The sequence below is a fragment of the Pipistrellus hanaki genome (genome assembly GCF_964339955.1).
Source record: "Pipistrellus hanaki genome assembly, chromosome: 12".
Taxonomy (NCBI): Eukaryota; Metazoa; Chordata; class Mammalia; order Chiroptera; family Vespertilionidae; genus Pipistrellus; species Pipistrellus hanaki.
Genome location: NC_140514.1, coordinates 1988749 through 2010314, shown reverse-complemented (window position 1 = coordinate 2010314; position 21566 = coordinate 1988749). Strand labels below are relative to the sequence as shown.

Sequence of the window (21566 nt, the reverse complement as noted above, 5' to 3'; positions counted from 1 at the left end):
TGCTTCATAACTCTTGGCCTGAAAGAACGTGGTATGGATGGGGAAACTGATCCTCAGAAGAGTTCAGTAAGGAACTCAAGGTCATGTGAAGTTGACCTCAGGGCTAACTCATGAGCTGCTGCTGGACCATCCCTTCAGGTTCATCGGGAAATCCTGTCAGTGGCAGGGGGTCAGCTGCACGTCCCACGGGGGCCACGGCCACGGCAGCAGCACAGGACGCCTGGGTTCTGACGGCGGCGACTCGGAGTTTCGCTTTCCCTTTCCACGTTGTTTGTGCAAAAGGCTCTCACGTGGTTGAGATGCTGATGAAAAAGAAGCCGAGCCCTTCAGAAGCCGCACCGGTGTCCATCCCGGTGTTAAAACGAGACTGGCACGTTCCGTGTTGGCAAAAGGCTCCTCACCCACGTCTCCCGGGAATGCTGCGGAAGGTGGTGCCGAGCAGGGACAGGGCAGCCGCAGAGTCAGGACGAGCGTGGCTTCAGAAGCAGACGCCCCGAGTTCCCCTCTGCCCCTCAGACCCTATAGAAAGTTCTGTAATCTGTCTGCTGAGAATAGGAGCACCTGCCCCCATAGGTAGGGAGTAAGAATGCTGTCCTCCCAGGGAGCAGCCGGGCCACAGCCTGGCGCGGAGTGGGTGCTCCAGGGCAGGGAGCTGTGGGTTTTTCTCCACTGAGGACCCCCCGGGAGGTGCCACTCCATGCCCACTCACTCCACACCGGCTCTTACGCTGACCCCGAAGGAGCCGTGGCCGTGACCGAAGGATTCCACACCCGCACTAACTCTCATCATTTACAGTAGTGTTTCCCAAACTTCTCTCATGATGAGAATCACCTGGTGGAGTTGTTAAAACACAGATTCCTGAATCCCAACTAAGAAGTGCTAAACTAGAATTTTTGGGAACATATAGGTAAAATTGTATACTTAACTAGTGCTCTAACACAGATGTTATATACAGAGCACTAAGTTAGGTATGCAATTTTACCTATATGTTCTCAAAAATTCTAGTTTTAGCACTTCTTAGTTGGGATTCAGGAATCTGTGTTTTAACAACTCCACCAGGTGATTCTCATCATGAGAGAAGGTTGGGAAACACTGATTTACAGTCTCGCCCTCAGTCCCTGTATCTGTAGGAGGAAAGGCTGGCCTGTAATTAACTTAAGGATGAGTTCTCCATAAATTACACTTTAATCTGCTTCCGCGTGCGAATAATTAAGTTTAGAGCAGAAAGGCTAATGAATGGAATGGTCACCAAATTACTAGATTTGGAAAAATCACTGATTTCTCTCCTTTGCCTGTTCACATGAATTGATCTCATTTACATATGCAGATTGCATTTGCTTTAGTTTAGAGGATGCTTATCTTCCAAGTTTTCCCACCAAAGTTTCACATTTCGTTTGCAAAAATGCAATTCTATTCAATTACATTCATTTGCTTGGGAATCAAAGCCTATTGCTCTCCTAATTAACACATTTATGAGTGTTCCATTATTTGAATACAATGCCCTTGCAACTTAAAGAATAAATTTTTAACCCTGCCAAGCAACTTTAAGAATACATATGGAAACCATCACCCTAATACAATTTCTGGTAAATAAGAGAAATAAAAGCAAAGTCTCCTATTACAAAACACACACAAAAACACAAACTATAAAATAACACTTTTAACGAATTCCACAACACAATACCCCACGATATTATGACCAGGGGGTGTGAAGTGTTTATATCTCACATGCTGAGAAATGTTTTCTGGCATAATTAATGGATGGGATAAACCCAAGAGCGTTTACAAGAAATGCAGAAACATAAGGATCCAATGACTTAAAAGCAACTAGAAATCTTCTAATTCCCTGGTTTTCAAAGTGAAGGTCGGCGTCTACAAATTTGGCAGGTCACAATTAGCTTGGTTTTATAATGAAATACAAACTTAATAGGAAACATATAGGAAGAGCAATTATTGTTTTGCAAGACTTTTGCTTGAGTCTTATATTTTTATATGTGGTTATGTAAATATACGAGAGCAAGTTTGTGTCTGTGGGGGGGGGGGGGATAGGTGAATGTGTAAGTGTGTCTTGGGTCATGGCCATGGCCATGACCTAAGATATATTTCCCACTGCAGATCAAGGTCAAATAAACTGATGAACAAAACAGAAACACACACACATAGACGCATGGAACGGACTGACGAGTCTCAGAGGAAAGGTGAGAGTAGAAGGGAGGATAGAGATTAACCAAAGAACTTACATGCATACATATATGCATAACCCATGGACACAGACAATAGTGTGGTGAGGGCCTGGGGAGAGGATGAAAATGGGGACGAGGAGGTCAATGGGGGGAAAAACATCTGTCTTTTTAAACATTAAGTTATTCATCTGTAACCGGGAGACCCTGCAAGGCCGCTAATTAAAGCACGAAAGGCCTCACGGTGGGGACAGGTTGAGGTCCGAGAGGTCAGATTGCTGACACCCGGTGACTGTTTCGCTGTGAGGCCTGGCGTGACAGGCAGAGGCCAAGGCCGGCGCTTGGGTTTCTGGGTAAGTGGGAGGACGCATCCTGGAATCCTCCGGAGCCGGGAGGCACGCTGAGGAGTGGGGTTTGGGTTTGAGGCACGCTCACTGGAGCTCCCCTGGACCCGAGGAAGACAAAGCAAATTTGCACACAAAGCAGCGGCAGCGCCTGGGAGAGCCGGGGCTGGAGCCAGGCTGCCGGGCTGGGAGGCCTCATCCTGACACTTGAAAGCTCTGGGCGGGGGCGGGGGGGTCAGTGAACACATGCACAGCCCGCCTGGCACGCACAGAGCGGCTAGCTACTAGGGCGATTATGTAACCAAATGGAACCAAAATAGGGGAGGCAGGGAGCTGCCCCCCTCGGACCTCTCCCCCGCAGGCACCTCAGAAACCGCTTGGTGGCGGCTTAGGGATCACAGAGGTACCAGAAGCGAGGCAGGCCAGCAGGAAGCTGGGGGAATTCCTTGGAAAGCGGGATGGGGGAAAGGAGTCAGGTGGGCGATGCGAACTGGCCCCGGCCAGTACCCTGGCTCACCTGCCGCCCTCCGTCTCCCTGGCTCACCTGCCGCCCTCCGTCTCCCTGGCTCACCTGCCGCCCTCCGTCTCCCTGGCTCACCTGCCGCCCTCCGTCTCCCTGGCTCACCTGCCGCCCTCCGTCTCCCTGGCAGGACCCTGTCCTTCAGCATTCGGCCCTCAGGGCAACGAGGTTCCGCTCAGAAAGCAGCGGAGCCAGAGGAGAGGACCCTGCGGCGGGCCTCGGCATCAGAAGCGATGGCGAAGGACCAGACCCAGCACCAACCCATCGGCAGAGACCCCAGCCCTAAGGGACACCCCGGAAAGCTGATGATGAGATCCTTCTCCAAGACCTCCCTAAATCCCTGCCTAAGATAAAGCACTTAAGGCAAAGGACCTAGTAGGCGCTCTCTCTCTCTTTCTCTCTCTCTCAGCAGCCAGATACCACCAGTGGCCCCCAGCAAACGAACTAGCCCAGGCCCCATGGCAGCCTAGAGCCGGTCACTGATGGGCATTGGATTTCAGTGGGTTTTGTGCAGCAGCACTCACTTACTTCTAACTCAAAACACCTGCAGCCACTCAGGGACAAGAAAGCACTGTAACATCCAGCAGGTTTGTGCGATTTAAAACTCATCACGAGCCAATAATAAGGCCTCCTCCCAGCCCGGCGAGGACCTGGCAGCCCTCACAGCGAACGGAATGCAGGGGTGAGGTGTCGGGGGCACTGCCCCACATGGCATCGCCCGCCCCACGTAGCCCCGTGGGCAAGAAAAAGAAACACGAGGTATAAGAATTGGAAATGGCCCTGACCGGTGTGGCTCAGTGGATAGAGCATCGACCTGCAGACTCAAGGGTCCCAGGTTTGATTCCGGTCAAGAGCATGTACCTTGGTTGCGGGCACATCCCCAGTCGGGAGTGTGCAGGAGGCAGCTGATCGATGTTTCTAGCTCTCTATCCATATCCCTTTCTTCCTGTAAAAAATCAATAAATACATTTAAAAAAAACACACAAAGAATTGAAAATGGAGAAAGAACAGAACAAAGACTGCACCTGTTCACAGACAGTGCGATTGTGGGGGGAAGGTGGGAAGGTGCCCCCCCAAGACGGCCACGTCCTCAGCCCAGAACCTGGGGATAGGAAGGGGCTCTGGCCCTGGGCTTCCTGGGAGGGTTTGGGGCCACATTTGCGTTTCCGGTTCCTGCATGAAGACCGGTTCTTCCTCCAGGAATCGACACTCTTTCCAGCCTGTCTGTCCCCTTCGCGTGGGGGACAGGCCTCGGAGGGACAGCTCTGTCGGGGCGCCCCACTGCCACGTTCCCCCATCAGGACGCGCTGGAGCAGCCGAGGGAGCCCCTCCATCCCGGACCCCCCCGGAGGGCCCGGCGGCGGGCAGGAGCGCGCTGGGAGCGCCTCACCCTCACGGCCCAAAGCGTCTAGACGGAGCTTCTTCAAGCTGCACTCACGTCTGACCATAAACTTAATGGGGTCTTGTGGGATTTTTTTATGGAGGAGCATAAAAATGCCCGTCACTTTTCTCTTTAAGCAATTTCTTCTCTGCGGTCCTTTTCCCACCGCCAGTCCTGTGATCGGCCTGTGTGGGAGGCCGTGGTGGAAATTGCATCCCCTGACAATCCGTGTGGGGAAGCCCCAGCCGCCGGCAGGTCAAGTGTGACTGGCTGTATCTGAACGCCGGGCCTTTAAAGAGGCGGTCAAGCCAACAACGGTGTGGCTCAGTGGATAGAGCGTCGGCCTGCGGACTGAAGGGTCCCGGGTTCGATTCCTGTCAAGGGCATGTACCTTGGTTGCGGGCACATTCCCAGTAGGGGGTGTGCAAGAGACAGCTGATGAATGTTTCTCTCTCATCGATGTTTCTAGCTCTCTATCCCTCTCCCTTCCTCTATGTAAGAAATTGATTAAAAATATATTTTAAAAAATAAAAATAAAAATAATGAAGAGGCGATTAAGTTAAAACGTGGGCCCTTCTCCAATCTGACTGGTGTCCTTACAGGAAGGGATACTGAGAGACCACCAGGGGGTGGTGTGTGCAGAGGACAACCATGCCATCTGACAGCCAGGGGGCGCTGTCCGCACGCCAAGGAGAGGCCTTGGAGGGAGCCTCCCCGCCCCGGCCCTGACCTTGGCCTTCCCACCTCCTGACATGAGGAAATCAACTCCTCTCATGTAAGCCCCCGGCCTGCAGTCTTTGGTGCTGGCGGCCCCAGCGAATGAATCCAGAAAACCCGCACCTTCTCCAGTGAGAAAACGCACTGCCTCACGCCATCAGTGCTTGTGTTTGAGCTCGTGCCTTCACATTTCCCTCTGTGGCCTCTCCTTTAGCCACACAAGCGAGGTGGTAGGCCTCGGTTTGTGGAATTATTGTTTAAAGTTCGTGCACATGGAGATGTTACCTTTACAGTGAGTCCCAAGCTCCTCTTCCACCCCCTTTTAAAAACATAAAAATAGCCCCCCCTTTCTCCTCACATTCTCCTAAATATTTTTAAATGTCTATTCAAGGTAGCTGGCAATGCTACTGGAACTTAGAATTTGTCATGGCCGGAATTCCAACAGTTAACAACGAAGGGGAGGGAGGGCAGGAGGGAAGGAGGGAGCCAATCCCATATTGACAATTAAAGGACAAACCGAAGCACTTGATACAGGGAAATTACGTTCAGGTTAACGAAGGGAGGAAGAAACGGAGCTCACAGTTCTGTTTACCTGTGAAATGTTGTTTTCACAGCCAGAGGCCTGCGAGCGTGGCGTGGAATGTCAGTTTCTCTAAGCCGTGTGGACAGCATGTGGCTCTGCTCCCTGAGAGCGGCCGGGGGCAGAAAGGGGGCCTGGCCGAGGAACGGAGGGTCAGGGAGAAGGTCTCTCTTAAGTCCTAAAAGGGCGGGATGACCACGTGGCTGGTCTGCCCAGTCAGGGTCAGCAAACGCTGCAGGGGAATCTTGGGCCTGGGCCACAGGACAGCCTGGGAGGAGGGGCAGCTGCTTGAAGACCATATCTGGGGAGGACCTCTGGACGGGCCCCCGGGGACACCCGTTCCCCTCCTTCGGATATATGCAAATGGAGCTATGACTTAGCACTCATCAGCACCCAGGAGATGAGTTAATTAAAAAGCTGTAATTCACCAGAGGCCTGCATTACTTGATAATGTGTCACCAATGCCTGTGAATATGAGGATTAATTACTGGCCCAGATGTTGAAGGAATGCCTCGTTTCTGGAGCTCTGGGTTGGACGCGTCCACTTTTTTTAACGCCGCAGTGACATGAAGGCCACGTGACCGTGTGTTTGCTGAGTGATTATCTTAACGAACGGCCACCGCTCTCTGATTGGTCAGCCTTCGGTGCCTGGCTGTGCTCGGTGGTTTGTACACATCAATCCGAGAAGCCCGGGTCCCACAAATCAGGTGAAGAACCAAACATACAATGCTGACCACGGAATAGCCCTTTTTTTCATACAAACCCCTTGGCAATTCTGTAAAGCCTTCGGCTTTGCCTGTTTTCCATTCGGAGCTCAGGGATACTCCTGAATCTCACACCTGCAGGCGCACAAGCCTATCTGCGTTCATTCCGAACTGCTTTCTCAATTCCGCTTTAAGCAAAACCAAACCCAAGTGTTCCTGCCTGGCGGGCAGTACCAATACAGGGCCAAACTCCAGTCCTCGCCGTGAGGGCGGGGAGCAGATGGGCACAAAGAAGTCATATTTACACGGATGTGCGGTCTCGCTGTGTATCCGCAGAACAAAGGAAAAGGCGGAGAAATCGAATTTTTGAAAATCTAGATTCCACAGGGTTTTGATTTTTTAAGATGAATACATTTTTAGTAGAATGCTTTTGTTTTCTATTATACAATGAATATATCTTTCTACTAGGAAAGCGTACGTTGTTAAAATTAGAGATGACAATTTGGCTGGGTATAGAATGTTTGGATCACAAGTGTTTCTCCCAGATTTTATAAACGTTGTTCCACTGACTGCCTTTATCCAATGGTGCACCGGAGATCAGAAGTCTCCTTGAATTCTTTCCACGGCGCTGGTTGGGCTATTTTGGATTTTTTTCTGTCTGAAGTTTTCTAAGGTTCTTTTGTTACCCATGGAATTCAATAGTTCCACCAGGGACATGTCAAGATGTTTGTCAGATTTCATTAAATTTTTCTGATAGCCCTAGATCAGTGGTCGGCAAACTCATCAGTCAACAGAGCCAAAGATCAACAGCACAACGATGGACATTTCTTTGGAGAGCCACATTTTTTTTAACTTAACCCTTTGCACTCTGAACCATTCTGGACATTGGCTACCAGCTACTCGACGCTACTTTGCGAGACATGCATTGAATTAACTCAATTCCCCGTAATCACTAATAAACTGCAATGTCCCCCCTGAGAGGGGACATCCGAGTGATATGCTAGAATTCTGATGTCCCCTGAGAGGGGACAGCGGAGTTCAAAGGGTTAAACTTCTTCTAAGGCCACTTCTTCAACATAGACTCGCCCAGGCCGTGGTATTTTGTGGAAGAGCCACACTCAAGGAGCCAAAGAGCCCCTTGTGGCTCGAGAGCCGCAGTTTGCCTACCACGGCCCTAGATGGTTTGGTTCCATGGATAGAGCATTGGCCTATGGACTGAAAGGTCCCAAATTTGATTCCAATCAAGAGTACATGCCCAGGTTATGGGCTCAATCCCCAGTGGGGGTGTGTGCAGGAGACAGCTGATCAATTATTCTTTCATCACTGATGTTTCTATCTCTCTCTCCTTCTCCTTTCCTCTCTGAAATCCAGAAAAATATATTTTTTTTAAATTTTTTTGATAAAGTTCACCACCATGACGACCATCACCATCACCACCAGGATGACCGTCACCATGACAACCACCACTACCACCATCACCTAAACATGACCGAGTGTGGCAGCCACTGGGAAATCTGTTAGGAGCAGCAGCCTTGATGTCCCTGTTCCGCCGTAGCCAGTGGCGAGTGGGAGACTTGATCTCGTGGCCAGCCCGTTCCACGGCACATTAGCAAAGAGCCGCGTCTGCGCCGGGTGCCTCCTGAGAAGGGCGGTGAGTCCATATGCCCGGGAGAATCGTCACGACGTGGTTACAGTGCCAGGCTCTCACCGTCACCAGGAACGTCTCGTCACCAACGCACTCTCTACCCTCGCCTGGGAAGGGGGCGGGGTTTGCTGCTTATTTTTATCTTTATTTTTAAGAAAAAAGGGGATTCACGAAGAATCTTCCACTTTCCCCCTTGCCGGAAGCCGATTCCAGCATGTCAGCAGGGCTGAATCATCTGGGATGGCCGAAAGGCATTTCCCAAACCTGAGAAGGCTGATTGTTTGCTGGGAGACAGCTCAGGGCATCTTAATCTACACGCTATTGCCTCCCCTGGCCACACACCCGAACAGCTAAAGGTAGTTCCCCAATCTGACAACGGATTCTGTAGGAAACCCTGCCCTTGGAGGTGTATATCTCCACCTCACCTTAGGACAATTTGTGTTAATAAAAAGCAAGGGTTTTGCCCTGACCCGTTTGATTCAGTGGATAGAGCATTGGCCTGCAGACGCAAGGGTCCCGGTGTGATTCCTGTCAAGGGCATGTACCTTGGTTGCAGGTACATCCCCAGTAGGAGGTGTCCAGGAGGTGTTTCTTCTCAATGTTTCTCTCTCATGAATGTTTCTAGCTCTCTATCCTTCTCCCTTCCTCTCTGTAAAAATCAATAAAATATATTAAAAAAAAAAAAAAAAAAAAAAAAAGCAATGGATCCTGAGACAAAAACAACTTGGTTTCTTCAGCCAGGCTTCTCTGCCCCCCTCCATATGCCGTTCAAAATCATGTTTTGCCTCTGGCCTCTGGCCTCATTTAATTTATGCGCAGCCCCTTCTGCGGGATTCCAGAACCCTTCTTTCTAGGTGCCGAGTCAAGACCCCCTGGCGTTACCCCCTAACTGCCTGCCCTAAAGGAAGTAAACGGGGGGGGGGGGGGGGGCAGGCTGCTCCCGGAAGGGCGATGCCACAGGAGCTGCAGTGCAACAAGGACCAGTGGAGAGAGGGACCTGGCAAGGCCCTTGGGTCACAGGCCTCTCGGTGCCCCATTGGCAAAGCCGGCCCGGCAAACCTTCCTTCCCCAAACAGTGACTCTCCGTCCCCATGGGAAGGCCTTCCTGCCCTCTGACCTTCCAATCCACTCCCCCCCCCCCGCCCCCTTAGATCACGATGGGATATAAATCTCAACTGTTCTCGAGGCGCATATTCTTCTGGGGCCCCCATACGCACATACGTGATTACATTTGATGATTGTCTCCTGTTAGCTTGTCTTATGTCATTTTAACCCTTCGAGCAGCCAGAAGAACTAAGAAAGGGCAGATTCTGTCCCAGCTCTGCATTCACTCAGCAAAACCCACCTCACCTGTGCGTGTTCGGACAGCATTTATGGGCACTCACAGGCACGTGAGGTGGGCAGGGGTCTCCCCAGCCGGCCCTTGTCTCATCCGCACCCTCAGCCCGCCATGCACCTGTGCCATTCTCGTTTTCATCACCATTTGCTGCATTTTCACTCCTTCCCAGCAAGGTGCTTGCGAATCAAGCACGGCACAACCACCGGTGGAGAAAACCAGCTCGGGGTGGGCGGTGCTTTTCCCCAAATCGCCTGGCGCCTGAGTCCGTGCTGCTGCTGTAACGTAGAAGCAACAGAAACTTCCTTCTCCTCGTTCTGGAGGCTGGAAGTTCAAGACCAAAATGGCAGCAGACGGCGGCCTGGTGATGGCCTGCCTGCCGGCACTCTCTCTGTCCTCACCCGGCAGAGAGGACGGAGCCTTTGGAGCCTCTGTTACAAGGACACTAACTCCCTTCGTGAAGGCTGCACCCTCGTGACCTAATGACCTCCAAAGGCCCCGCCTCCTGATGCCATCGCAGTGGGGATTCAGCTTCAACATAGGAATTTGGGGGGACACAGATGTTCTCTGTCTTTCCCACCTGGTTGGCAGACACAGAGCTGAGGCAGGACTCCAGGGCTGTCCGACCAAACCTTCCATGATCTCTCTGTTATACCAAAGTATCTCAGACACCGCAGCCACCCCAGCCCTGTGGCATCATCCATTTTCTTTTTTTTTTTTTAATATATTTTTATTGATTTCAGAGAGGAGAAAGAGGGGGAGACAGAAATATCAATGATGAGAGAGAATCATTGATTGGCTGCCTCCTGCACACTCCACTCTGGGGATCGAGCCCACCACCCCAGGATCGAACCGTGACTTCTGGTTCACACCGGTCGATGCAAAAACCACTGAGCCACGCCAGTCAGGCTAGCTTCATCCGTTTTCTCATGGGCTCTAACGGCCTCCGACCCTCAGAGCCTGAAGCAGAGATGGCGAGAAGCACAAATTCCCCACCGGGGCCACTAGGGGCGATGGTGAGCAGCCACTCTGCTTCCCTCTCTCCCTGCCTGGACCCACATGTTCTCTCTGCAGCCTCTCACTCCAGCCACCAGACCTGTGTCTGCCTCCTCAGGTCTCCTTGCCCAATGGCTCCTTGAAGACACGGTCTATTTTCCTTCCTCTCTGTCCATCTAACGGCTCACATTGCGCCCAGCGAGGGAGGTGAGGACGGAGAAGAGGGCTTTGTGGGATCCACGCTGTGTGCCTCCGGGCGGTCTGACTCTCACTCCTCCAACAACAAACACCGAGACCCTGGTCCTGGACCTGCTCAGGGACAGCAGGTCCGCATATTAAATTGGGACTAGCCCTGGCCGGTGTGGCTCAGCGGGTAGAGCATCGGCCTGCGGACCAAAGGGTCCCGGGTTCGATTCCGATCAAGGGCACGGAGCTCACGTGCAGGCTCCTCCCCGGCCCGGGCCCTGGTCAGGGCATGTGCAGGAGGCAACCAACCAATGCGTGTCTCTCACATCGATATTTCTGTCGTTCCCTCTCTTTTCCATTCTCCCTAAAAGTCAGTGGGAAAATATCCTCTGGCGAGGATGAACAAAAAATAAAATAAAATAATAAAATAAATTGGGACCATCCCAGAATACCAGCAAAACAAATGGCTACCCAGTTGGGGGGGGGAGGGGAGACGCGGGGGAGTTCCTTAGCTAAGGAGTTTGTAAAAGTTAAATAAATAAAGTACATTTTTAAAAAGAGTTGGCAAAGGCTGAGCTGCCTCCGGCCGCGCAGGTGTGGTCAGAGAGAGGAGGGCTCCCCGGTGCCGGGGCCTGGTGAAACCCCGACTTCCCCGCGGGGCAGGGCTCCCTGACGTGGGGATCGGATCGGATCGGGGCTGAGAGGCAGTCGCCAGGGGGCCCAGCCGTGTCCAGTCCCCCGTCCCCAGGACCACAGTCTGTTCCAGCTCTGGGAGGGGGGACCGGATGGGCAGAGGGAGGGGCCATGGAAAGTGCTGGACGGGGGCCAGCACCCGGGGCCACAGCCCCCCCTGGACATCCTGCCGTGGCCAGGAGGGGCCTGGCCAGGACGCGGAGGCAGAGGAACCGGGGAAGGGCTGGAAACCACAGGCGTCCGAGGAATCACGCCAGGAGGCTGCCCGGTGATGCAATCCACGGGAGACAAACACCCAGAGCCCCCGTTCCTCCCAGGGAGCACGCAGCATCCGGCTGACCTTCCAGGAATCTGCTGACAGGCACGGGGTTCCGTGCTCCCTCTGCCGGGACCTGGGATGACTGGGACGGCGGAGGCCGGAGGGGCTGGAGTGTGGCAGAGGGAGGAAGCCGGGGTAGGGGTGGGGGGACCCGTGCTGGGTCCTGGCACGGGGCTCTTGGCCCCATCTGCTGGTGGCTCGGGGAACCGCACCCACCTCCTAACCCGAGGAAAACAGTGTTTCTAGGAGAAGGTCTGTGTGCAGAGAGAGGAACAAAAACATCCCAGCCTCTGCCCCAGGCTCCATGGAAAGAGCTTCGGCCTGTGGACTGAAGGGTCCCGGGTTCGATTCCAGTCAGGGGCACGTACCTCAGTGGCAGGCTCGTTCCCTGGCCCTGGTCGGGGTGTGTGGGAAGGCAACCAACCTATCTATGTGTCTCTCTCACATCAATGTTTCTCTGTGTGTGTGTGTCTCTCTCGCATCCACTCTATCTACAAATTGGTGGGAAAATATCCTCAGGTGAGGATTTAAAAAAACACACAAAACATTCCCAGCTCATCAAGCCAGATGCTCCGCGTACCTCCCCTCCCGCGAGAAACCTGTAGGGTGAGAAACCCCGGCAGTGGGAGAGGGAGAGAGCGATGGAAACATCAATGATGAGAGAGGATCATTGATCAGCGGCCTCCTGCACGCCCCCTCCTGGGGATGGAGCCCGCCGCCCAGGAATGTGCCCTTGGCCCGAATCGAACCTGGGAACCCCTCCGTCTGCAGGCGGACGCTCTACCCACCGAGCCACACCAGCGAGGGCTGCTCTGGTTTTTATAATTGTGTAAGGGCCACTGTTTCATGCTCGAATGCACTTAAGTGAAATTGTGAGAGCATAATTCAGTCCCACAGGAAGGTCTGTGAAGATGACTGTATCATCCCCTGTGTGTGTGTCCACTGACCACGTCTGCCTGCTCCTCAGACGCTCACCCTCTCGGGGGCCACACTCTGATGGCGTGGGAAACCCGGATGAAGATGATATCACTGCAGTAAACCTGTCTCCACCTTCACCGCCTCTGCCAGGTGCTCCCTGGAGCGGGAACACACTTCCACCTGGAGCCACGCCTCCCAACGAACGGGAGGTGAGCTGCCTCACTCGCCCGCACCTGCGCGCTGTGCGTCTCCGGGATCGTCCTGGAACGCGGACCAAGCCGACCAAGGACAGCAGCGGGACCGCCCGCCGCTCTGCGGGGAGAACACATCACGGCCCCCAAGGAGCGTGTTCCTTCCCGCTGCGGACCGTGCCCCCCGCGCCGGCCCGTCATCCCCGCGGAGAGGGATCTTTTTTTTGCCGAAACCGGTGTGGCTCAGCGGATAGAGCATCGGCCTGCGGACTGAAGGGTCCCGGGTTCGATTCAGGTCAAGGGCATGTACTCTGGTTGCGGGCCCATCCCCGGTAGGGGGTGTGCGAGAGGCGGCTGATCAATGTTTCTCTCTCATCGATGTTTCTGGCTCTCTATCCCTCTCCCTTCCTCTCTGTAAAAAGTCAATAAAATATATTGAGAGAGAGAGAGAGAGAGAGGGAGAGAGAGAGAGAGAAGATGTGTTTACCGTCGGGGCAGGCAGGCCCGGCCGCCAGCGTGCACATCTCTCGGTTGCGCAATGGCTGTGACCGGCTGGGATGCCGGCGGCAGAGAAAGCGGCCCGGGCGGTGCGGTCACTCCCCACTGAAACCCAAAGCCGCAGCCTCCGGGGCACCGAAGGCAGCATGAGTCACCGGAGGGGGCCGCTGGCCTGCAGAACTCATTAACGGCAATGCGGGCCGAGTGGACTTCCTGCCCAGCCAGGGACCCCCGGCCACAGCACGGCCCGCAGCCCGGACCGTGAGGGGGAGGAGGGAGAGCCGTCCGAGCGCGGGGCCCAGCCGGTGCTCCCGGCTCTGAGCACTCGGCGGCCCCGCCCGGCCGGCCTGTCACAGCACATTCCCTCCCAGGCAGGACCCGCGGCCGCCCCGATGCCCAGGAAGGGGGCTGGGGCCGGCCGCTGGGCACCGGGGGCTCAGCACACCTGGGAGGAGCCCCTGCGGGGGTTTCCAGGGGCCTCCCTCCTTCGGCAGAGTCTGTCTGCCGCCCTGGCCAGGCCGGAGTCAGGTGCCAGCTGCCCCGGGCCGCGCAGCTCCTGGGCGGGGACCCGGGCCTCAGGGCGCCTTCTGGAGCCTGAGCCCGGGGACCTGGGAGGGTGTCCTCCCACCGGGCCACACCCAGGCGGATGCTGAAGGTCACACGCGGCTTGGGGCCCAGGAACGTGCATTGCGAACGAGCCGCCGGATGCAAGCCCCGCAGGCCCCAGACCACGCTCTGAGAACCACCCACCTTAGGCCTGAATGTCCAACGGCCGCCAGCACCCCCTCCTCCTGGCCAGCTGGTGATGCTGCCCTGGAGCGGAGCCAGCGGAGGCCCTTTGGTACCCAGGACTCCCCCCCCCCCCCCCCCCCCCCCCGCAGGGGCCCACCACTCGCCTGGCTGGCGTCCAGGGCCCGCTCCGCTCAGGGAGGAGCCTCTATCAAGCCTGGATCCCGTGCTCAAAGGCTCTGCCTCCAAACCAAAGGTTGTGCGCCCCCAGGTGGCCACGCGTAGCCACTGACTTTCAGGGCCAACTTTTTTCTTTTTTTCTTTTTTTATTGTAATTGATTTTTTTACAGAGAGGAAGGGAGAGGCATAGAGAGCTAGAAACGTTGATGAGAGAGAAACATCACCAGCTGCCTCCTGCACACCCCCTACTGGGGATGTGCCCGCCACCAAGGTACATGCCCTTGACCGGAATCAAACCCGGGACCTTCCAGTCCGCAGGCCGGTGCTCTATCCACTGAGCCACACCGGTTTTGGCTTCAGGGCCACCTTTTTGCTGTTCATCCTCCCCCGAGGACATTTTCCCTCAGATTTGTAGGGAGAGTGGAAGAGAGAGGGAAGGGCAGAGAGAAACACATCGATGGGCTGCCTCCTGCACGACCCGACCAGGGCCTAGGCCCGGGAGGAGCCTGCAACCCAGGTCCACTCCCTTGACCGAAATCGAACCCGGGACCCCCTTTGGTCCGCAGGCTGACGCTCTGTCCACTGAGCCACACTGGCTGGGGCCAGGGCCAACTTCTGTCTGGTTTCCTTCCGGGCACCAAGCCCTCGTGCGAGGGGGGTGGCACTGCCTCCTTCGCCTGCAGCGGGAGCGGGAGGAGGGGCGAGGCAGGAGGAGGCTCGGTGGCATTGTAACCACGCTCCCTTCCTTCAGGCCTGAGAGGGCTGTCCTCCCGCGGGCCGGGCCCCGGGATCGGCAGGCCTGCTCTCCCGTCGTCCCTCTGGACTGGAGACTGCGCAGAGGGCGGCTGGGACGGGGGGACGGACTGTGGCCCGGGTGCCCAGCGGACTGGGGCAGCCCGGGGACAGCGCTCCTGGTAGAAGAGCACAGGCAGGTTCCAGAAGTCAGGGTCTCCGTGTTGGTAGCGGCGCCCGCCTACCCTTCCCGCTGCCTCTCCTCCCACCCCCAGGGGGCGCTCCGGCTCACGCAAGACCTTCCCCAGGGACCGAAGCCCGTGGTCATTGGCCAGTGTTCCTTGGCTTCAGATAAAAGGAATAGCAAGGCCCTAACCGGTGTGGCTCAGTGGATAGAGCATCGGCCTGCGGACTGAAGGGTCCCAGGTTAGATTCGGTCAAGGGCATGTACCTTGGTTGCAGGCACATCCCCAGTGGGAGGTGTGCAGGAGGCAGCTGATCAATGTTTCTCTCTCATCCATGTTTCTAGCTCTCTATCCCTCTCCCTTCCTCTCTGTAAAAAATCAATAAAATATAGTTTTTTTAAAAGAAAGGGATGGTGAGCTGTGGGTGGTGGGTGTGGACTTCGAAAGCCAGGATAAAGACTCTGTTGCTGATTCCGGCGTTTGCAGCTGAGACCTGGAAAAATTCTGCCCGTGGACGTCTCCCTGCGGGTGAGAGCTGCCTGCAGTGCCCCGGGGAGGGCGCGGGCATCTCGGGGCCCGAGACCAAGACAGGCCAGGCTCTTACGGGGTGGAGCTTGCCCTCGGGGACGTGTAGGAGTCCGCGGTGTGCCGCCGAAGGAGAGCGATGGCTGCGTCTCTGTGCACACAGCTCATTCCAGACGCCGGAGGGGACGCTGGATCCGGCCGCACACGCAGCCCAGCCCGGTGCCCGGCGGCGGCTCTTACGCACACAGGGACACGGCTCTCCATGTGTCCCACAAGCCCCCGGGCTGGCACAGGGGGGCCACGGGATCCCAGGCACAGGGACCAGGCACCATCCACAGGAATGGCGGTGGTTTCCAGGTGATGTGGGTGAGCCAGGCCAGGGCTTGGATTGGTCCATCGTGACAAACAAGCCCGGCCCGCGTGGCTCAGGGGTGGACCATTGACCTATGATCCAGGTCACAGCGCCACCCCCAGTCTGGGCACAGGCCCGGGGTGCAGGCTCGATCCCCAAAAGGGGGCGGTGCAGGAGGCAGCGGATGCATGACTCTCTCTCCTCACCGATGTTTCTCTCTCCCTCTCCCCTCCTCTCTGGGATCAATAACAAAATACAAACAGAATAAAGTTCACACGGACGCTCAGAAGCCTTTCGCGGGCCTTTTATTACAATTTCTAGCTCTGCATCCAGCACAACACAGGGAGAATCATTTCCCAGCCCGTGCCCGCACAGAGGCGCTGACCCAGCACAGGGCCACGGGAGCCACACCCCACCGGCAGAGGGGGGCTTTGCGGGCCCTCGTTCCTGCATTCTGCACGCGGGGGGAGCCCGGGCGACGGCTCTCGGGGGGTCCTCTCTGCAGGCACCCGGGTGCGGCCCAGGCGGCACTCAGCACTGCCCGCCCGCGGGGTGCCAGGTCGTGGCTGTGAACACAGACGAGCCCACATGCACACGCGTGCGCACCCCCACGTGCAAGCCTCATTTTCCCAAGCCACACCAGGTGTGACCGTTACGGCGCTGGGGGTGGGGGCCCCACTCCAAACGGACCCATATCCGAGGGCGACCTTCTGGAAGGCGTGCCTGAGGGGGTGCCCCCTCTCCCCCAGCCTCACTCTCCGGGGGAGGAAGAACGAGACTCAGGTCACAGCAGCTGCGGTCACCCCAACGCCCGCCGGAGGAGGAGCGCAGCTTCGGAAGGTCGCCAGTGCCCACGCCCGGAGGAGTCCGTCACGTCTGTGCCTCCCACGGGGCTCTGTGCCTCCCACGGGGCTCTGTGCACGCGTGTGCTTCTGTGCAAACGGGGGTCTTTCTGTGGGGCCCCAGCCGGGCCCCAGAAGCCTTGTCCCAGAGCCGCCGCCGCCTGCCGCCTGCCACCGCCTCTCCACGTGGCAGCACCTGGCGCCTGTGGACACCGTCCCCAGTCGGGACCGAGGCGAGTCTGCGTCTCTTTCACAGAAAGAGCGAGTCCACGGCCTGCCCCACACGTGGCCTCCTGGCAACCGCCTAGCAAAGCACTTCCACCGCCGGAGGAAAAGGCTCTTTAGAAAAATAATACTTCAAAAAATAAAGCAAACTCTTTACCAAAATAATTCTCAACTCTTCACATAGCCCTCTCTGTCATCCGTTTATCCAAACAAGAGAGTCCGCCTCCAGGGGGCGCTCCATACCCCCGCGCCGTGCCTGACCGCGAGCGGGAAAAGCGGGGGAAGGCGAGAGGCCGGGGAGGGGAGAGAACAAGGCTCCGGTAGCCGAACGCGTGTCTTCTTACAGGTCAGTGACCGTTATCCCAGAAAGGCTATGGCCCCTCGGAGTAAAGTAATAAATAATATCTACAGAGAATATAACTTAACTTCCTGAAACGGATTTCGTAACACCAAGCAGCTTCACTGGAGAGCTTCCCGTGGGAACCGGCCCCGCCGCGGCCCAGCCCCCGTGCCGGCCGCCCGCCCAGCTCCGCCTGCCGGAGGCGAGGCCGCGGCCCTGGCCGGCCTCACCAGAGACCCTGCCCCCGAATCCCTCCCTGGGTCCGAGCGTAAGGCATGGCAGGTACCGGGAGCTGGACAAAGCGCATTCCAGGGGACACGCCGGCCAGGGGCATTAAGGCATGAACTGTCCAGCCCTGAGCCACAGAAAGGGGGCGGGGGGAGGGGGGTGCCAGTGTCATACAACGGTTCTTTAACCGAAGTATGACAGGCGAGCGTATCCCCTGGAATCAGACCTCGGCGAATACTGCAAGGAACACCCACAGGGCCAAGCCCTTCAGAAACCCAGATCTGGTCACACTGCCCGGCGTGTGCCTCCCCACCCGTTCCCCCGCCCACCACCACCGGGTGCAGATGGGTGGGAGCCACCACGGGGACGTGCGCCCCTCCAGGTGGCAGCACCTGGCACCTGTGGACTCCGTCCCCCGCCGGGCCAGGCGCCAGTTCTGCTGGGCTCACGGGGACACGCAGGCCAGGAGAGGCCGCCCGCAGGCGGGCAGGGCCGCAGGGGTCTCTGGCTTTCAGGCCCAGCCAGGACCCCCCCTCCCCCCCAGGGAGTGCACCCGACTCCTCGCAAGGAACGTGCGCCCGGTACTTGACTGAGAAACGCCAGCCCCGGGCGCGGGGAGCGGGGTGCACCCAGCTCTGTGCGCTCGGCAATGACGCATGCGGCCCCCGAGCTCCCTCCGGGCTCCCAGCCCGGCTTTAATGGCGCGGGGGTGGCGGGCGGGCGGTGCGGGGTCCTGGCAGATCCGGGTCTCGGCGGGCGTGGCGGCTGCGGGCTTAGGCCGAGGCGGAGTGCACCTCCGGGTTCTCGTACGGGGGCGGCGGCTCCCTCCAGAAGGTGAAGTTGCTGAACGTGTCCGAGCAGGGGAAGTCCGAGGAGTGGCTCCTCTTGAGCAGCGGGAAGACGTGGTCCACCACCTCGCACAGCCTCACGTACCTGGAGGGACACGGCAAGGTCACGGGCAAGGTCACGGCCGCGCTTGGAAACCGGGAGAGACCCCGGGGCTGAGGCCCGGCCCGGGGCTGACGCTGCAGAGGGCGCTCAGGAAGGACCTCGCTGGCCACCAGGAGGCCTCGGGGAGCGCCCGCAGGACGGGGAGCAGGCCCCGGGGAGGCGGTGGGCCTGCCCCGCACCCAGGAGCCGGAGGCAGAGCCGCAGGACAGAGGAGCCCGGGAGGCACAGCCCTGCGGGGCCACACGTGTGCGTCACGGGAGGGATGGGCCTCTGTGCTGGGAAGCGCCGGGCTCCGGGCTAAGGACACGGACTGGACCGTCACTCCGCCATGTGCCGGCGGCGTGGTCTGGGGAAACGGATCTTCTCCTCCCCCCCCCCCCGCCTTCCTGCTTGGAGCCGGGGCCCGGCTCTCGCCCTCGCTGCCTCAGGCCCGTCTTTCTGAGCTCGGACTTGACCCAGTGCCTGCTTCTCCGTGCTCCCTGCGGCCCCGCGCTCGCTCTGTGCACTCCCCAGAGAGAGGTCGGAGCACATTTGTTTTGGGGCCGGCGCCGCGAGAAGCCAGCTGCTGGCTGACGCGTTCTCAGGCCCCGGTGACCAGCCCGGGCCTCCCTGCACCCCGAGCCCTCCGCCACCCGGTCCCTCTCCAGCGCCCACCGCTGAGCACCGAAGGGGCTTTCCCAACTGCCCCCCCCCGCCCGGAGGAAGCGGCCTGCTCCGAGGCCGGAGGTGCCTTCTTACACGAGGAGGAGCGTGTGTGTGCAGCAAAGGCCTCCCCGGGCCTCTGGGGAGCACGGAGCTCCATGACACACAGGTCTCCCCTGTCTTTCCTGGGGACCGAAGCCCGTGCTTCAAACTCCTCCAGCCCTGAGACCGGCTCCTGCGAGTTCTGTGGCCAGAAGAGGCGGCCGTGCCCACGGGGAGCAGCCGCCGCTCACCAGCAGGGGGCGCGCCTCGGAACGCGCTGTCAGGGTCCAGGGAGGGCCTGCAGCCCCCCAGGCTGCCCCGTTCCAGGCCCCTCCCGGCCCTCTGCCTCCGGGACCGGCGTGCCCACGACCCCGGGAGGAACCCGGACGATCACACCGCGGTGATTCCGTAAGACCGGAATGCGCCCCGTCCTTAAATACACTGTCCCGTGATAGCCCGTTCGGCTGCCCTTTGAATTCGCCTTCTAGGCTTTTCGACCTAACGTGGCAAATCAAAACCGCTCGTTTTCAAATTCATTCCGTTCCGCTCCGGAGCAGACGGACCCGCCGGTTTCAACGCCCCACCCCGAGGGGACTGACTTAATCCGGACTGCCCAAGCAGCACGCAAAAACACGAGGCGTGAACACACATGGTTCTTGTAGGGATTAAAGATTAAAACACAGTGGTAGAGCGTCGGTCTGCGGACTGAAAGGTCCCAGGTTCGATTCCGGTCAAGGGCATGTACCTGTTGCAGGCACATCCCCAGTAGGGGGTGTGCAAGAGGCAGCTGGTCGATGTTTCTCTCTCATGGATATTTCTAGCTCTCTATCCCTCTCCTTTCCTCTCTGTAAAAAATCAATAAAATATATATTTTTTTAAAGATTAAAATGCAGGCAGCCGAAGGACCCACAGGAACACCGCGGACGGTAAGAGGCCCCTCCTAAGCCACCCCGGCCACAGCCGCGGCCGCCCCGGCCCACGGGACTCACGAAGAGATGTTGGTCTTGGCGTGCTCCTGCACCAGCTCGCCCTTGGGGTTGACAGTGAATATGCGGTTCAGAGACACTCCTACTTGCTTGTACGAATACACGTCCTGCGGGGGAGAGGGTCGGGGAAGGAGTGCTGTGAGGACAGACACGGGCGGGGCCTCTCCGGTTTGATCAATACCGCGCCGGCCTCAGGAACCAGCAGGACCCGCCCGCCCGTGCGGGAGGAGCGGGCGTGACTGTGGCACTGGCTCTCCCCTCCAGGCGCCGGGAGGGTCCACGCAGGAAGGGAGTGAGAGAGGACCGCCCAGCGAGCCCCCTGCACCCCAACATTCCGACCCGCTTCCTTCACAAGTACGAGAGTTTTCTTACTGGGAAGTTACCGCCCGACTCAACTCTCTAACCACATGTGTCCAACACAAGGCCCGCGGGCCAAATCCAGCCCGCCAGGCCTTGCAATGAGGCCCGCACCGCGCTGTCATCACTGCACTCCGCTGTCAGTTTATGACATTGTCAGTTTATGACTGTTCAGTAAACCATTCGGCCCGCGATTTAGGCTGGATTTTAGATTTTGGCCCCTTCTCTGATTGAGTTCGACACCCCTACTCTAAGACAGCGGTTCTCAACCTCCCTCACGCCGAGACCCTTTAATCCAGCTCCTCATGCTGTGGTAACCCCAACCACACAGTTATCTTCGTCGCTACTTCATCACTGTGATTCTGCTGCTGTTATGCATCGTAATGTGAGTATCTGTGTTTTCCGATGGCCTGAGGCTCTACAGCAGCGGTTCTCGGCCTGTCTAATGTCAGACCCGCAGGCGGAGACCCGCTAGTGGGTTCAAACCTGGGAGCTACTCCTGGGCTTCCCCGCTGAGGGCTTTGGGACCGCAGCCGGTCACGGTCACTGAGGCCGCGGCGAGGAGGGGGAAGCCGTGGGGAGGCGGGCGGCTCCGCTCCGGAAACGGGGCTGGGGGCGGGCCCCGTGGTCCCGTGTGGGGGGAGCGGCCATCCTGGCCCTGTCCCTGTCTGACTGACGCAGCAGGCGGGTCTGAACCTCGTGTGTCCAGGCCCACGCGCCACGCCTCCCACGGACGCTCGCCGGCCGCCTGCTCGGACGGAGGCCGAGGCCGGGTCTGGGCTCTCCGCCCGGCCGGAGCGGAGGGGTGGCCTCCCAGAGCCCGGCAGCCCCCGCCCAGGCCCGCTGTCAGAGGGCAGGACTCCCCGAGCCCACCCCCGCCGCCGCTCACCGCCGCCCGGTTTCCGAAGGCGGCGTAGAACGGCTCTGTGTTCGGGAAGAACAGGTTTCTGATGTCTGTCAAGCACTGGACTTTAAACTTCTCCGGCTTCTTCTCAATCACCTCCCTGTGGAGACACAGGGTCAGGGTCAGGGTCAGGGTCAG

At 57.8% G+C, this 21566-nt stretch overlaps 1 protein-coding gene across 6 annotated transcripts in view; it reads right to left on the bottom strand.

Annotated features, from left to right (window-relative positions):
• Window positions 1-16199: 16199 nt before the first annotated feature.
• The window catches only part of LPIN1 (lipin 1), a 63288-nt gene continuing 57921 nt past the window's right edge, over window positions 16200-21566 (bottom strand). For all 6 annotated transcript variants that reach the window (XM_084900071.1, XM_084900072.1, XM_084900076.1 and 3 more), the window contains 3 exons: window positions 21414-21528; window positions 20171-20274; window positions 16200-18479 (listed from right to left, as the gene is read on the bottom strand). In XM_084900071.1, coding sequence (XP_084756197.1) covers window positions 18320-18479; window positions 20171-20274; window positions 21414-21528 — 379 coding nt within the window. In that variant the 3' untranslated portion in view covers window positions 16200-18319. The remainder of the gene's footprint in view (window positions 18480-20170; window positions 20275-21413; window positions 21529-21566) is intronic.